The sequence below is a fragment of the Eucyclogobius newberryi genome, unplaced genomic scaffold (genome assembly GCF_026437365.1).
Source record: "Eucyclogobius newberryi isolate DKJ021-1_F unplaced genomic scaffold, fEucNew1.0.hap1 SCAF_23, whole genome shotgun sequence".
In the NCBI taxonomy this organism is placed as follows: Eukaryota; Metazoa; Chordata; class Actinopteri; order Gobiiformes; family Gobiidae; genus Eucyclogobius; species Eucyclogobius newberryi.
The window spans coordinates 1,631,973-1,649,754 of NW_027315868.1; the positions used below are offsets into that span (position 1 = coordinate 1,631,973).

General features: G+C 36.6%; 1 protein-coding gene across 1 annotated transcript in view; it reads left to right on the forward strand.

Annotated features, from left to right (window-relative positions):
* LOC140372423 (globoside alpha-1,3-N-acetylgalactosaminyltransferase 1-like) overlaps positions 1–14,401 on the forward strand; it is a 114,815-nt gene extending 100,414 nt beyond the window's left edge. Inside the window, exon 3 of the mRNA XM_072459518.1 lies at positions 13,494–14,401. Within this exon, the coding sequence (XP_072315619.1) occupies positions 13,494–14,401 (908 nt within the window). The remainder of the gene's footprint in view (positions 1–13,493) is intronic.
* The last annotated feature ends 3,381 nt before the right edge of the window (positions 14,402–17,782 follow it).

Below are 17,782 nucleotides of genomic sequence, written 5' to 3' on the forward strand. Positions count from 1 at the left end.
ACTCTTATGAACAAAACTCTTATAAACACAACTCTTATAAACACAACTCTTATAAACAAAACTCTTATAAACAAAACTCTTATAAACAAAACTCTTATGAACAAAACTCTTATAAACACAACTCTTATAAACACAACTCTTATAAACAAAACTCTTATAAACATAACTCTTATAAACAAAACTCTTATAAACACAACTCTTATAAACAAAACTCTAAAAGCAAAACCTTTTATAAACAAAACTCTTATAAACAAAACTCTTATAAACAAAACTCTTATAAACACAACTCTTATAAACAAAACTCTTATAAACAAAACTCTTATAAACAAAACTCTTATAAACAAAACTCTTATAAACACAACTCTTATAAACAAAACTCTTATAAACAAAACTCTTATAAACAAAACTCTTATAAACAAAACCTTTTATAAACAAAACTCTTATAAACAAAACTCTTATAAACATAACTCTTATAAACACAACTCTTATAAACACAACTCTTATGAACAAAACTCTTATAAACAAAACTCTTGTAAACAAAACTCTTATAAACAAAACTCTTATAAACACAAATCTTATAAACAAAACTCTTATAAACAAAACTCTTATAAACAAAACTCTTATGAACAAAACTCTTATAAACAAAACTCTTATAAACAAAACTCTTATAAACAAAACTCTTATGAACAAAACTCTTATAAACAAAACTCTTATAAACAAAACTCTTATAAACAAAACTCTTATAAACACAACTCTTATAAACAGAACTCTTATAAACACAACTCTTATAAACAAAACTCTTATAAACAAAACTCTTATAAACACAACTCTTATAAACAAAACTCTTATAAACACAACTCTTATAAACAAAACTCTTATAAACACAACTCTTATAAACAAAACTCTTATAAACAAAACTCTTATAGACAAAACTCTTATAAACAAAACTCTTATAAACAAAACTCTTATAAACAAAACTCTTATAAACACAACTCTTATAAACAAAACTCTTATAAACAAAACTCTTATAAACACATCTCTTATAAACAAAACTCTTATAAACAAAACTCTTATGAACAAAACTCTTATAAACAAAACTCTTATAAACAAAACTCTTATAAACACAACTCTTATAAACAAAACTCTTATAAACAAAACTCTTATAAACACAACTCTTATAAACAAAACTCTTACAAACAAAACTCTTATAAACAAAACTTTTATAAACACAACTCTTATGAACAAAACTCTTATAAACACAACTCTTATAAACACAACTCTTATAAACACAACTCTTATAAACAAAACTCTTATAAACAAAACTCTTGTAAACAAAACTCTTATAAACACAACTCTTATAAACACAACTCTTATAAACACAACTCTTATAAACAAAACTCTTATAAACAAAACTCTTATAAACAAAACTCTTATAAACACAACTCTTATAAACACAACTCTTATAAACACAACTCTTATAAACAAAGCTCTTATAAACACAACTCTTATAAACACAACTCTTATAAACAAAACTCATATAAACACAACTCTTATAAACAAAACTTATAAACAAAACTCTTATAAACAAAACTCTTATAAACAAAACTCTTATAAACACAACTCTTATAAACAAAACTCTTATAAACACAACTCTTACAAACAAAACTCTTATAAACAAAACTCTTATAAACACAACTCTTATAAACACAACTCTTATAAACACAACTCTTATAAACACAACTCTTATAAACAAAACTCTTATGAACAAAACTCTTATAAACAAAACTCTAATAAACAAAACTCTTATAAACAAAACTCTTATAAACATAACTCTTATAAACAAAACTCTTATAAACACAACTCTTATAAACAAAACTCTAAAAACAAAACCTTTTATAAACAAAACTCTTATAAACAAAACTCTTATAAACAAAACTCTTATAAACAAAACTCTTATAAACAAAACTCTTATAAACACAACTCTTATAAACAAAACTCTTATAAACATAACTCTTATAAACAAAACTCTTATAAACACAACTCTTATAAACAAAACTCTAAAAACAAAACCTTTTATAAACAAAACTCTTATAAACAAAACTCTTATAAACAAAACTCTTATAAACACAACTCTTATAAACACAACTCTTATAAACAAAACTCTTATAAACAAAACTCTTATAAACAAAACCTTTTATAAACAAAACTCTTATAAACAAAACTCTTATAAACACAACTCTTATAAACACAACTCTTATAAACAAAACTCTTATAAACAAAACTCTTATAAACAAAACCTTTTATAAACAAAACTCTTATAAACAAAACTCTTATAAACACAACTCTTATAAACAAAACTCTTATGAACAAAACTCTTATAAACACAACTCTTATAAACACAACTCTTATAAACAAAACTCTTATAAACAAAACTCTTGTAAACAAAACTCTTATAAACAAAACTCTTATGAACAAAACTCTTATAAACACAACTCTTATAAACACAACTCTTATAAACAAAACTCTTATAAACAAAACTCTTATGAACAAAACTCTTATAAACACAACTCTTATAAACACAACTCTTATAAACAAAACTCTTATAAACATAACTCTTATAAACAAAACTCTTATAAACACAACTCTTATAAACAAAACTCTAAAAACAAAACCTTTTATAAACAAAACTCTTATAAACAAAACTCTTATAAACAAAACTCTTATAAACACAACTCTTATAAACAAAACTCTTATAAACAAAACTCTTATAAACAAAACTCTTATAAACAAAACTCTTATAAACAAAACTCTTATAAACAAAACTCTTATAAACATAACTCTTATAAACACAACTCTTATAAACACAACTCTTATAAACAAAACTCTTATAAACAAAACTCTTATAAACAAAACTCTTATAAACAAAACCTTTTATAAACAAAACTCTTATAAACAAAACTCTTATAAACACAACTCTTATAAACACAACTCTTATAAACAAAACTCTTATAAACAAAACCTTTTATAAACAAAACTCTTATAAACAAAACTCTTATAAACACAACTCTTATAAACAAAACTCTTATAAACAAAACTCTTATAAACACAACTCTTATAAACACAACTCTTATAAACAAAACTCTAAAAACAAAACCTTTTATAAACAAAACTCTTATAAACAAAACTCTTATAAACAAAACTCTTATAAACACAACTCTTATAAACAAAACTCTTATAAACAAAACTCTTATAAACAAAACTCTTATAAACAAAACTCTTATAAACAAAACTCTTATAAACACAACTCTTATAAACAAAACTCTTATAAACAAAACTCTTATAAACACAACTCTTATAAACACAACTCTTATAAACACAACTCTTATAAACAAAACTCTTATAAACACAACTCTTATAAACACAACTGTTATAAACAAAACTCTTATGAACACAACTCTTATAAACACAACTCTTATAAACACAACTCTTATAAACAAAACTCTTACAAACAAAACTCTTATAAACACAACTCTTATAAACACAACTCTTATAAACACAACTCTTATAAACAAAACTCTTATAAACAAAACTCTTATAAACAAAACTCTTATAAACACAACTCTTATAAACACAACTCTTATAAACACAACTCTTATAAACAAAACTCTTATAAACACAACTCTTATAAACACAACTCTTATAAACACAACTCTTATAAACACAACTCTTATAAACAAAACTCTTATAAACACAACTCTTATAAACAAAACTCTTATAAACACAACTCTTATAAACAAAACTCTTATAAACACAACTCTTATAAACAAAACTCTTATAAACAAAACTCTTATAAACACAACTCTTATAAACACAACTCTTATAAACACAACTCTTATAAACAAAACTCTTATAAACACAACTCTTATAAACAAAACTCTTATAAACACAACTCTTATAAACACAACTCTTATAAACACAACTCTTATAAACACAACTCTTATAAACAAAACTCTTATAAACAAAACTCTTATAAACAAAACTCTTATAAACAAAACTCTTATAAACACAACTCTTATAAACAAAACTCTTATAAACAAAACTCTTATAAACACAACTCTTATAAACAAAACTCTTATAAACAAAACTCTTATAAACAAAACTCTTATAAACAAAACTCTTATAAACACAACTCTTATAAACAAAACTCTTATAAACACAACTCTTATAAACAAAACTCTTATAAACACAACTCTTATAAACAAAACTCTTATAAACAAAACTCTTATAAACAAAACTCTTATAAACACAACTCTTATAAACACAACTCTTATAAACACAACTCTTATAAACACAACTCTTATAAACAAAGCTCTTATAAACACAACTCTTATAAACAAAACTCTTATAAACACAACTCTTATAAACACAACTCTTATAAACAAAACTCTTATAAACAAAACTCTTATAAACAAAACTCTTATAAACAAAACTCTTATAAACAAAACCTTTTATAAACAAAACTCTTATAAACAAAACTCTTATAAACAAAACTCTTATAAACAAAACTCTTATAAACACAACTCTTATGAACAAAACTCTTATAAACAAAACTCTTATAAACAAAACTCTTATAAACACAACTCATAAACACAACTCTTATAAACAAAACTCTTATAAACACAACTCTTATAAACACAACTCTTATAAACACAACTCTTATAAACACAACTCTTATAAACAAAACTCTTATAAACACAACTCTTATAAACACAACTCTTATGAACAAAACTCTTGTAAACAAAACTCTTATAAACAAAACTCTTATAAACAAAACTTTTATTGACAAAACTCTTATAAACAAAACTCTTATAAACACAACTCTTATAAACACAACTCTTATAAACAAAACTCTTACAAACAAAACTCTTATAAACACAACTCTTATAAACACAACTCTTATAAACAAAACTCTTATAAACAAAACCTTTTATAAACAAAACTCTTATAAACAAAACTCTTATAAACACAACTCTTATAAACAAAACTCTTATAAACAAAACTCTTATAAACACAACTCTTATAAACACAACTCTTATAAACAAAACTCTAAAAACAAAACCTTTTATAAACAAAACTCTTATAAACAAAACTCTTATAAACAAAACTCTTATAAACACAACTCTTATAAACAAAACTCTTATAAACAAAACTCTTATAAACAAAACTCTTATAAACAAAACTCTTATAAACAAAACTCTTATAAACACAACTCTTATAAACAAAACTCTTATAAACAAAACTCTTATAAACACAACTCTTATAAACACAACTCTTATAAACACAACTCTTATAAACAAAACTCTTATAAACACAACTCTTATAAACACAACTGTTATAAACAAAACTCTTATGAACACAACTCTTATAAACACAACTCTTATAAACACAACTCTTATAAACAAAACTCTTACAAACAAAACTCTTATAAACACAACTCTTATAAACACAACTCTTATAAACAAAACTCTTATAAACACAACTCTTATAAACAAAACTCTTATAAACACAACTCTTATAAACACAACTCTTATAAACACAACTCTTATAAACACAACTCTTATAAACAAAACTCTTATAAACAAAACTCTTATAAACAAAACTCTTATAAACACAACTCTTATAAACAAAACTCTTATAAACAAAACTCTTATAAACACAACTCTTATAAACAAAACTCTTATAAACAAAACTCTTATAAACAAAACTCTTATAAACAAAACTCTTATAAACACAACTCTTATAAACAAAACTCTTATAAACACAACTCTTATAAACAAAACTCTTATAAACACAACTCTTATAAACAAAACTCTTATAAACAAAACTCTTATAAACAAAACTCTTATAAACACAACTCTTATAAACACAACTCTTATAAACACAACTCTTATAAACACAACTCTTATAAACAAAGCTCTTATAAACACAACTCTTATAAACAAAACTCTTATAAACACAACTCTTATAAACACAACTCTTATAAACAAAACTCTTATAAACAAAACTCTTATAAACAAAACTCTTATAAACAAAACTCTTATAAACAAAACCTTTTATAAACAAAACTCTTATAAACAAAACTCTTATAAACAAAACTCTTATAAACAAAACTCTTATAAACACAACTCTTATGAACAAAACTCTTATAAACAAAACTCTTATAAACAAAACTCTTATAAACACAACTCATAAACACAACTCTTATAAACAAAACTCTTATAAACACAACTCTTATAAACACAACTCTTATAAACACAACTCTTATAAACACAACTCTTATAAACAAAACTCTTATAAACACAACTCTTATAAACACAACTCTTATGAACAAAACTCTTGTAAACAAAACTCTTATAAACAAAACTCTTATAAACAAAACTTTTATTGACAAAACTCTTATAAACAAAACTCTTATAAACACAACTCTTATAAACACAACTCTTATAAACAAAACTCTTACAAACAAAACTCTTATAAACACAACTCTTATAAACAAAACTCTTATAAACAAAACTCTAATAAACAAAACTCTTATAAACAAAACTCTTATAAACAAAACTCTTATAAACAAAACTCTTATGAACAAAACTCTTATAAACACAACTCTTATAAACACAACTCTTATAAACAAAACTCTTATAAACATAACTCTTATAAACAAAACTCTTATAAACACAACTCTAAAAACAAAACCTTTTATAAACAAAACTCTTATAAACAAAACTCTTATAAACACAACTCTTATAAACAAAACTCTTATAAACAAAACTCTTATAAACAAAACTCTTATAAACAAAACTCTTATAAACACAACTCTTATAAACAAAACTCTTATAAACACAACTCCTATAAACAAAACTCTTATAAACAAAACTCTCATAAACAAAACTCTTAGAAACACAACTCTTATAAACAAAACTCTTATAAACAAAACTCTTATAAACACAACTCTTATAAACACAACTCTTATAGACAAAACTCTTATAAACAAAACTCTTATAAACAAAACTCTTATAAACAAAACTCTTATAAACACAACTCTTATAAACACAACTCTTATAAACACAACTCTTATAAACAAAACTCTTATAAACACAACTCTTATAAACAAAACTCTTATAAACACAACTCTTATAAACAAAACTCTTATAAACACAACTCTTATAAACAAAACTCTTATAAACAAAACTCTTATAAACACAACTCTTATAAACACAACTCTTATAAACACAACTCTTATAAACAAAACTCTTATAAACACAACTCTTATAAACAAAACTCTTATAAACACAACTCTTATAAACACAACTCTTATAAACACAACTCTTATAAACACAACTCTTATAAACAAAACTCTTATAAACAAAACTCTTATAAACAAAACTCTTATAAACAAAACTCTTATAAACACAACTCTTATAAACAAAACTCTTATAAACAAAACTCTTATAAACACAACTCTTATAAACAAAACTCTTATAAACAAAACTCTTATAAACAAAACTCTTATAAACACAACTCTTATAAACAAAACTCTTATAAACACAACTCTTATAAACAAAACTCTTATAAACACAACTCTTATAAACAAAACTCTTATAAACAAAACTCTTATAAACAAAACTCTTATAAACACAACTCTTATAAACACAACTCTTATAAACACAACTCTTATAAACACAACTCTTATAAACAAAGCTCTTATAAACACAACTCTTATAAACAAAACTCTTATAAACACAACTCTTATAAACACAACTCTTATAAACAAAACTCTTATAAACAAAACTCTTATAAACAAAACTCTTATAAACAAAACTCTTATAAACAAAACCTTTTATAAACAAAACTCTTATAAACAAAACTCTTATAAACAAAACTCTTATAAACAAAACTCTTATAAACACAACTCTTATGAACAAAACTCTTATAAACAAAACTCTTATAAACAAAACTCTTATAAACACAACTCATAAACACAACTCTTATAAACAAAACTCTTATAAACACAACTCTTATAAACACAACTCTTATAAACACAACTCTTATAAACACAACTCTTATAAACAAAACTCTTATAAACACAACTCTTATAAACACAACTCTTATGAACAAAACTTGTAAACAAAACTCTTATAAACAAAACTCTTATAAACAAAACTTTTATTGACAAAACTCTTATAAACAAAACTCTTATAAACACAACTCTTATAAACACAACTCTTATAAACAAAACTCTTACAAACAAAACTCTTATAAACACAACTCTTATAAACAAAACTCTTATAAACAAAACTCTAATAAACAAAACTCTTATAAACAAAACTCTTATAAACAAAACTCTTATAAACAAAACTCTTATGAACAAAACTCTTATAAACACAACTCTTATAAACACAACTCTTATAAACAAAACTCTTATAAACATAACTCTTATAAACAAAACTCTTATAAACACAACTCTAAAAACAAAACCTTTTATAAACAAAACTCTTATAAACAAAACTCTTATAAACACAACTCTTATAAACAAAACTCTTATAAACAAAACTCTTATAAACAAAACTCTTATAAACAAAACTCTTATAAACACAACTCTTATAAACAAAACTCTTATAAACACAACTCCTATAAACAAAACTCTTATAAACAAAACTCTCATAAACAAAACTCTTAGAAACACAACTCTTATAAACAAAACTCTTATAAACAAAACTCTTATAAACACAACTCTTATAAACACAACTCTTATAGACAAAACTCTTATAAACAAAACTCTTATAAACAAAACTCTTATAAACAAAACTCTTATAAACACAACTCTTATAAACACAACTCTTATAGACAAAACTCTTATAAACAAAACTCTTATAAACAAAACTCTTATAAACACAACTCTTATAAACAAAACTCTTATAAACAAAACTCTTATAAACAAAACTCTTATAAACAAAACTCTTATAAACAAAACTCTTATAAACAAAACCTCCCATTTCTCAACAAGGGATGGAGGGAAATGAGGACGTCCGCCGGGAGAACGTGACGATGGTTCACGCAGTTACAGAAGTTATAAGGACGGAGAATATTGCACCGAGATGACAGACATTATGTCAAAGTATTCCTATTATGACAGTATTGCACATGGGTATGACAGTATTGCACATGATTATGACAGTATTCCACATGGGTATGACAGTATTGCACATGGGTATGACAGTATTGCACATGGGTATGACAGTATTGCACATGGGTATGACAGTATTGCACATGATTATGACAGTATTGCACATGGGTATGACAGTATTGCACATGATTATGACAGTATTCCACATGGGTATGACAGTATTGCACATGGGTATGACAGTATTGCACATGGGTATGACAGTATTGCACATGGGTATGACAGTATTGCACATGATTATGACAGTATTTCATATGGGTATGACACTATTGCACATGGCACATGGCTATGACAGTATTGCACATGGCAGATGGGTATGACAGTATTGCACATGGGTATGACAGTATTGCACATGGGTATGACAGTATTGCACATGGGTATGACAGTATTTTTCTGTCATATGTGCAATTGCTGTTGGAATTCATGTGCAATTCATGTGCAATTACTGTGAAATTCATGTGCAATCTACGTGCTGTCGTGACACATATTCATGTGCAATTACTGTCGTGATCACATGCAATGGTATTTCTGTATTTATTTATTTATTTGTCTATGGGAGTTTTTGTTTATAGGAGATCTTCTACTGAAAGTGTTTTTCAGACTTCCTATAAGTGTTCTATTCTTCTGTATCTACCTCTGTATCTACCTGCGTTGCAACAATGAAATTTCCCCATGTGGGACAATAAAGGAATATCTTATCTTAGTATTGCACATGGGTATGACAGTATTGCACATGATTATGACAGTATTTCATATGGGTATGACACTATTGCACATGGCACATGGCTATGACAGTATTGCACATGGCAGATGGGTATGACAGTATTGCACATGGGTATGACAGTATTGCACATGGGTATGACAGTATTGCACATGGGTATGACAGTATTTTTCTGTCATATGTGCAATTGCTGTTGGAATTCATGTGCAATTCATGTGCAATTACTGTGAAATTCATGTGCAATCTACGTGCTGTCGTGACACATATTCATGTGCAATTACTGTCGTGATCACATGCAATGGTATTTCTGTATTTATTTATTTATTTGTCTATGGGAGTTTTTATTTATAGGAGATCTTCTACTGAAAGTGTTTTTCAGACTTCCTATAAGTGATCTATTCTTCTGTATCTACCTCTGTATCTACCTGCGTTGCAACAATGAAATTTCCCCATGTGGGACAATAAAGGAATATCTTATCTTAGTATTGCACATGGGTATGACAGTGTTTGTTGTAGAGTGTGACAGCAGCAGAAGGAAAGACCTGTGAAACGTCTCCTTCACACAGCGAGGGTGGATCAGTCACTGAAGCTGCTCTCCAGAGCGGACAGAGTGTCCTGCAGGGGACAGAGTGTCCTGCAGGGGACAGAGTGTCCTGCAGGGGGCGACACTCATGGTCCAGCATAGATGTGAGTTTAGCCAGGACCCTTCTGTCCTCCACCTCCTGCACCGAGTCCAGAGGACAGCCCAGGACGGAGCTTTGTCCAGCTTCTTCCTCTCCCTCTCTGTGATGCTGCTGCTCCAGCAGACCACACCTACAGGAGCTGATGCACCACAGAGGAGGAGAAGGTCTTCAGGAGCGGCCCTGTCAGGAGCGGCCCTGTCACTCCAAGACCTGAGTCTCCTCAGGAGGTAGAGCCGACTCTGGTTCTTCCTGTACAGTCTGTGTTATGAGTCCAGTCCAGTTTGTGGATTGATCAAATCTCAGGAAGTGAGAATTTAGTTCATTCACCCACTGAAGCCCGAGATGGTTTTCAGGCTCCTCCACACTCCCTGAATGTTCTTCTGCTGCAGCTGCTCCTCCATCCTCCTCTTGTAGCCAGCTTCCTCCTCCTGATCTTCCTCCTCAGCTCCTTCTGCACAGTCCTCAGCTCCTCCTTGTTCCCTGACCCGAAGGCTCTCTTCTTCTCCTTCAGCAGAGCCTTCAGTTCACGGTTAATCCATGGCTTGTTGTTTGGAAAACACCGCACCGTCCGGGAGGGAACAATGTTCTCAAAACAGAAGTTGATGTAGTCCGTGATGCACTCTGTGATGGTGTTGATGTCCTCCCCATGTGGGCCATAGAGCTCAGTCCAGACAGTGGTGCTGAAGCAGTCCCTCAGGCCTCAGATGTACAAGGGTGTGGTCCGAGCTGCCCAGGGGAGGGAGGAGGGAGGAGCCTCCTTGGTGTTCGCAAAAAACAAGTCCAATGTTCTATTGTCTCTGGTGGGACAGGTGACATACTAGTGTATGTTGGTAGAACAGAAGAGGGAGAAGCGTGGTTAAAGTCACCAGAGACGAGGAAGAGAGCCTGTGGATGCTGTGTTTGCAGCCTACAAGTGCAGGAGATTAATGCTTCACAAGCATATTCAGCATTGGCAGACGGGGCCACATAGACTGCGACCAAAATCACATGTGAGAACTCCCGGGGCAGATAATATGGCCTCATGCCAATAGCCAATAGTTCAATGTCTTTGTTACATAGCTGCTGCTTCACTGTGCAGTGTTCCGGCTTAAACCAGCTCGTGTTCACATACACAGCCAGACCTCCTCCTCTCTTCTTCAGCCCTCCACCTCTCTTCTTCAGCCCTCCACCTCTCTTCTTCAGCCCTCCACCTCTCTTCTTCAGCCCTCCACCTCTCTTCTTCAGCCCTCCACCTCTCTTCTTCAGCCCTCCACCTCTCTTCTTCAGCCCTCCACCTCTCTTCTTCAGCCCTCCACCTCTCTTCTTCAGCCCTCCTCCTCTCTTCTTCAGCCCTCCTCCTCTCTTCTTCAGCCCTCCACCTCTCTTCTTCAGCCCTCCACCTCTCTTCTTCAGCCCTCCTCCTCCCTTCTTCAGCCCTCCTCCTCTCTTCTTCAGCCCTCCTCCTCTCTTCTTCATCCCTCCACCTCTCTTCTTCAGGCCTCCTCCTCTCTTCTTCAGCCCTCCACCTCTCTTCTTCAGCCCTCCTCCTCTCTTCTTCAGCCCTCCACCTCTCTTCTTCAGCCCTCCACCTCTCTTCTTCAGCCCTCCTCCTCTCTTCTTCAGCCCTCCTCCTCTCTTCTTCAGCCCTCCTCCTCTCTTCTTCAGCCCTCCTCCACCTCTCTTCTTCAGCCCTCCACCACCTCTCTTCTTCAGCCCTCCACCTCTCTTCTTCAGCCCTCCACCTCTCTTCTTCAGCCCTCCACCTCTTTTCTTCAGCCCTTCAGCCCTCCACCTCTCTTCTTCAGCCCTCCACCTCTCTTCTTCAGCCCTCCACCTCTCTTCTTCAGCCCTCCACCTCTTTTCTTCAGCCCTTCAGCCCTCCACCTCTCTTCTTCAGCCCTCCTCCTCTCTTCTTCAGCCCTCCACCTCTCTTCTTCAGCCCTCCACCTCTCTTCTTCAGCCCTCCACCTCTTTTCTTCAGCCCTTCAGCCCTCCTCCTCTCTTCTTCAGCCCTCCTCCTCTCTTCTTCAGCCCTCCACCTCTCTTCTTCAGCCCTCCACCTCTCTTCTTCAGCCCTCCACCTCTCTTCTTCAGCCCTCCACCTCTCTTCTTCAGCCCTCCACCTCTTTTCTTCAGCCCTTCAGCCCTCCACCTCTCTTCTTCAGCCCTCCTCCTCTCTTCTTCAGCCCTCCACCTCTCTTCTTCAGCCCTCCTCCTCTCTTCTTCTGCCCTCCACCTCTCTTCTTCAGCCCTCCACCTCTCTTCTTCTGCCCTCCACCTCTCTTCTTCAGACCTCCACCTCTCTTCTTCCCACACTCTCTCGTTCTGTTCCGCAGCAGATGTTCTGTTGTTAACCAGGTTTGTGAAAAGCAAGACGCTGCTGTCCCTATAAATCCTCTAGGACCGCATGAGGTTCGTTAGTTCCGTCGTTTTATTTTGAAGGGACCTCACGTTACCCATGACGACGGCGGGAAACGGCTTCTCAGTGTTTTCCATAGAATGTCCACCGGGATAACGTGACAATCACCGGGTAAGACAACGGCTTTCCGACGACACGGCGAAAACACTCCATAATCCAGCCGAACAAAGTCGAAACAAGTTGAATTAAAGCGGTTCCAGCGCGTGTCCCGATCGTACAAGTCAAGTAGAAAAAATATTTACAAAAATACAATAGATGAAGCACAATAAGCTTGAAAAAAGTGCCAGCGGGGCCAGCGCTTTTGTGACGTATCAGATACAATTACAGTATATATATTATATATATATATAATATATAATGCAGATAATAAAGATATTAAAGGTGCTATAGCTCCATGAGGAAACGCCACAAAGATCCTGGAGCTTTAAAATTCTTCTTTTTCCTCCTCAGACTTCCTGCGCGGGCGATCAGAGTCAGACCCACGGCCTTCTCCCACTCACGCTGTCGTCGCCTTTTGGAATCGAGCGCCAGCCCCGCCCTTGGGCCACAGCCTCAGCCCCCGGTCCTCTGTGACCTCCTGGGGGGCCCCGCTGGTATGGGGGGCCTCTCCGTTAGCGGCTCAGCGCAGAGCTCGTTTCCAAGGCCCCCCCCCGAGCACAGCGCTGGTCGCTTTGGTGGTGGGGAACTACGCCTTTTACTTGGAGCGCTTCTTGTCGTCGGCCGAGGCGCACTTCCTCCCGAATCGCCCCGTCATATATTACATCCTGACGGACAACGAGCGCACGCTGCAGCCAGCGCCGGCCCTGGGCCCCGGCAGAGAGCTGCGTGTGGTCCCCATTGCGGAACTGCCAGGGTGGGACCGCCTGCACCTGCGCCGCCTGCAGCTGCTCGCTGACACGTTGAGGGACATCGTGAGCGAGGACGCAGCAGAGTACGTGTTCTGCGCCGACGTGGACCTGGAGTTTCACCGAGCGCTGCACGAGGAGATTCTGGACGAGCTCGTGGGCGTCGTTCATGCAGACTTTTATGGTAAAGTGCGCGGAGAGTTCCCTTACGAGAGCGGAGAGTCTGCGGCTGCCGTGTCAGAGGACGAGGGCGAGTGGTACTACACCTCAGAGCTGTACGGCGGCACGGCCAGGCGGGTGCTCAGCTTCACCCAGGGGTGCTGTCTGCTCCTGCTGCAGGACCAGGCTCAGGGTGTCAGAGCGCAGAGGAGGGAGGAGAGTTACCTGAACAGGTGCTTCATTGACCACGCCCCCTCATGCGTTCTGTCCCCCGAGTACAGCGGAGGAGGGGCCACACCAAGAGTAAGGTCCAGAGGGAGGGGCCATGGTGAGGCCAGGAGGGGCCCAGGGTGAGGCCCAGAGGCCTCACTTTGGCCTTGTCAGTCCCCAGTGTGAGTCACTTGTTATTGGACGTGCCAAAGTCACAAACTCATGCGACACTAAAGTCAGCTCCTTGATGATCGCTCAGGTTTATTAGAAGTTAAATCTTGTGTTTTCATGAAATTTGAGCTCATATTTAACTTAAATGTTTAAAAGTCAAATATATATAGTGTTTTAAATGCCGTTTGTGACCAAAGAGCAGAGGCTTCTGGACTCACATGGTGTGGCCCGGAAGCCCTGAAGCCCCTGGAAGCAAGATGACACTCCAGTAAAGTCAATGGGCCATACTCGCTAGCATAATGCTGCATTAGCGTTTAGCCTTTCGCTACATCCGGTAGCCGTGCATTCCATGTGACTGCTCTGACCAATCAGAGCTGCCAGAGTGGAGCAACATGAAGCAGAGTGATCCCAAAAGATAAAGATTTAAATTGTAGAAAAGATTCAGTCGTTTCATCTGGACTCATCCAAGAGTCATTCTCAATCTGGGGATCAGGACCGGGAACTCAGACATTTATCCTTCTCTGAGTAAGCCCCGCCCACTGGGCGGGACCTCCTGATGAAAAGGTGTTATTGGTTTCACCAGAAACTAAACCTCTTTGTTTCCTCTCAGTCCTTTAATGGACCATCAGCCTCCTATTGTCCCTGTGGCTCTCTTTAGTCTCACTATGTGGCTCTTTAGTCTCACTATGTGGCTCTCTTTAGTCTCACTATGTGGCTCTTTAGTCTCACTATGTGGCTCTTTAGTCTCACTATGTGGCTCTCTTTAGTCTCACTATGTGGCTCTTTAGTCTCACTATGTGGCTCTTTAGTCTCACTATGTGGCTCTTTAGTCTCACTATGTGGCTCTTTAGTCTCACTATGTGGCTCTTTAGTCTCACTATGTGACTCTTTGGTCTCATTATGTGGCTCTTTAGTCTCACTATGTGGCTCTTTAGTCTCACTATGTGGCTCTTTAGTCTCACTATGTGGCTCTTTAGTCTCACTATGTGGCTCTTTGGTCTCATTATGTGGCTCTTTAGTCTCACTATGTGGCTCTTTAGTCTCACTATGTGACTCTCTTTAGTCTCACTATGTGGCTCTTTAGTCTCACTATGTGGCTCTTTAGTCTCACTATGTGACTCTTTGGTCTCATTATGTGGCTCTTTAGTCTCACTATGTGGCTCTTTAGTCTCACTATGTGGCTCTTTAGTCTCACTATGTGGCTCTTTGGTCTCATTATGTGGCTCTTTAGTCTCACTATGTGGCTCTCTTTAGTCTCACTATGTGGCTCTTTAGTCTCACTATGTGGCTCTTTAGTCTCACTATGTGGCTCTTTAGTCTCACTATGTGGCTCTTTAGTCTCACTATGTGGCTCTCTTTAGTATCACTATGTGGCTCTTTAGTCTCACTATGTGACTCTTTGGTCTCATTATGTGGCTCTTTAGTCTCACTATGTGGCTCTTTAGTCTCACTATGTGGCTCTTTAGTCTCACTATGTGGCTCTTTGGTCTCATTATGTGGCTCTTTAGTCTCACTATGTGGCTCTTTAGTCTCACTATGTGGCTCTTTAGTCTCACTATGTGGCTCTCTTTAGTCTCACTATGTGGCTCTTTAGTCTTACTATGTGGCTCTCTTTAGTCTCACTATGTGGCTCTTTAGTCTCACTATGTGGCTCTTTAGTCTCACTATGTGGCTCTTTGGTCTCATTATGTGGCTCTTTAGTCTCACTATGTGGCTCTTTAGTCTCACTATGTGGCTCTTTAGTCTCACTATGTGGCTCTCTTTAGTCTCACTATGTGGCTCTCTTTAGTCTCACTATGTGGCTCTTTAGTCTTACTATGTGGCTCTCTTTAGTCTCACTATGTGGCTCTTTAGTCTCACTATGTGGCTCTTTAGTCTCACTATGTGGCTCTTTAGTCTCACTATGTGGCTCACTTGTCCTTAGGATGAACCAGTTTGTGTCTTAAAGTGTTTTCTTAAAATAAACAGGGACTTTAGACAGTCCCGAGACATAAGGGAAAGAAACACCCTTCACTGTTTTGTTTCCCTTTTGTCCCTTTTGTCCCTTTTGTCCCTTTTGTCCTGCCTTTTGGTTCTCTTCACTCTGTTAAGAGCCCAATCGGGGAATCCACAGACTGAGAGGACATTCTGGACGTGTTTGTCCTCTTTCCTCTGAGCGGGTGGGCACCTCTTGGCCTCTGACAGTGGAACAATGTAGAAAGACCAAGTCTGGTCCTGTCCTATAAGTGTCGTCCTCCTGCAGTCTGGTCCTGTCCTATAAGTGTCGTCCTCCTGCAGTCTGGTCCTGTCCTGTAGGTGGCGTCCTCCTGCAGTCTGGTCCTGTCCTGTAGGTGGCGTCCTCCTGCAGTCTGGTCCTGTCCTGTAGGTGGCGTCCTCCTGCAGTCTGGTCCTGTCCTATAAGTGTCGTCCTCCTGCGGTCTGGTCCTGTCCTGTAGGTGGCGTCCTCCTGCAGTCTGGTCCTGTCCTGTAGGTGGCGTCCTCCTGCAGTCTGGTCCTGTCCTGTAGGTGGCGTCCTCCCACAGTCTGGTCCTGTCCTGTAGGTGGCGTCCTCCTGCGGCCTGGTCCTGTCCTGTAGGTGGCGTCCTCCTGCAGTCTGGTCCTGTCCTGTCCTGTAGGTGGCGTCCTCCTGCAGTCTGTAGGTGGCGTCCTCCTGCAGTCTGGTCCTGTCCTGTAGGTGGCGTCCTCCTGCAGTCTGGTCCTGTCCTGTAGGTGGCGTCCTCCTGCAGTCTGGTCCTGTCCTGTAGGTGGCGTCCTTCTGCGGTCTGGTCCTGTCCTGTAGGTGGCGTCCTCCTGCGGTCTGGTCCTGTCCTGTAGGTGGCGTCCTCCTGCAGTCTGGTCCTGTCCTGTAGGTGGCGTTCTCCTGCGGCCTGGTCCTGTCCTGTAGGTGGCGTCCTCCTGCAGTCTGGTCCTGTCCTGTCCTGTAGGTGGCGTCCTCCTGCAGTCTGGTCCTGTCCTGTAGGTGGCGTCCTCCTGCAGTCTGGTCCTGTCCTGTAGGTGGCGTCCTCCTGCGGTCTGGTCCTGTCCTGTAGGTGGCGTCCTCCTGCAGTCTGGTCCTGTCCTGTAGGTGGCGTCCTCCTGCGGTCTGGTCCTGTCCTGTAGGTGGCGTCCTCCCACAGTCTGGTCCTGTCCTGTAGGTGGCGTCCTCCTGCGGCCTGGTCCTGTCCTGTAGGTGGCGTCCTCCTGCAGTCTGGTCCTGTCCTGTCCTGTAGGTGGCGTCCTCCTGCAGTCTGTAGGTGGCGTCCTCCTGCAGTCTGTAGGTGGCGTCCTCCTGCAGTCTGGTCCTGTCCTGTAGGTGGCGTCCTCCTGCAGTCTGGTCCTGTCCTGTAGGTGGCGTCCTCCTGCAGTCTGGTCCTG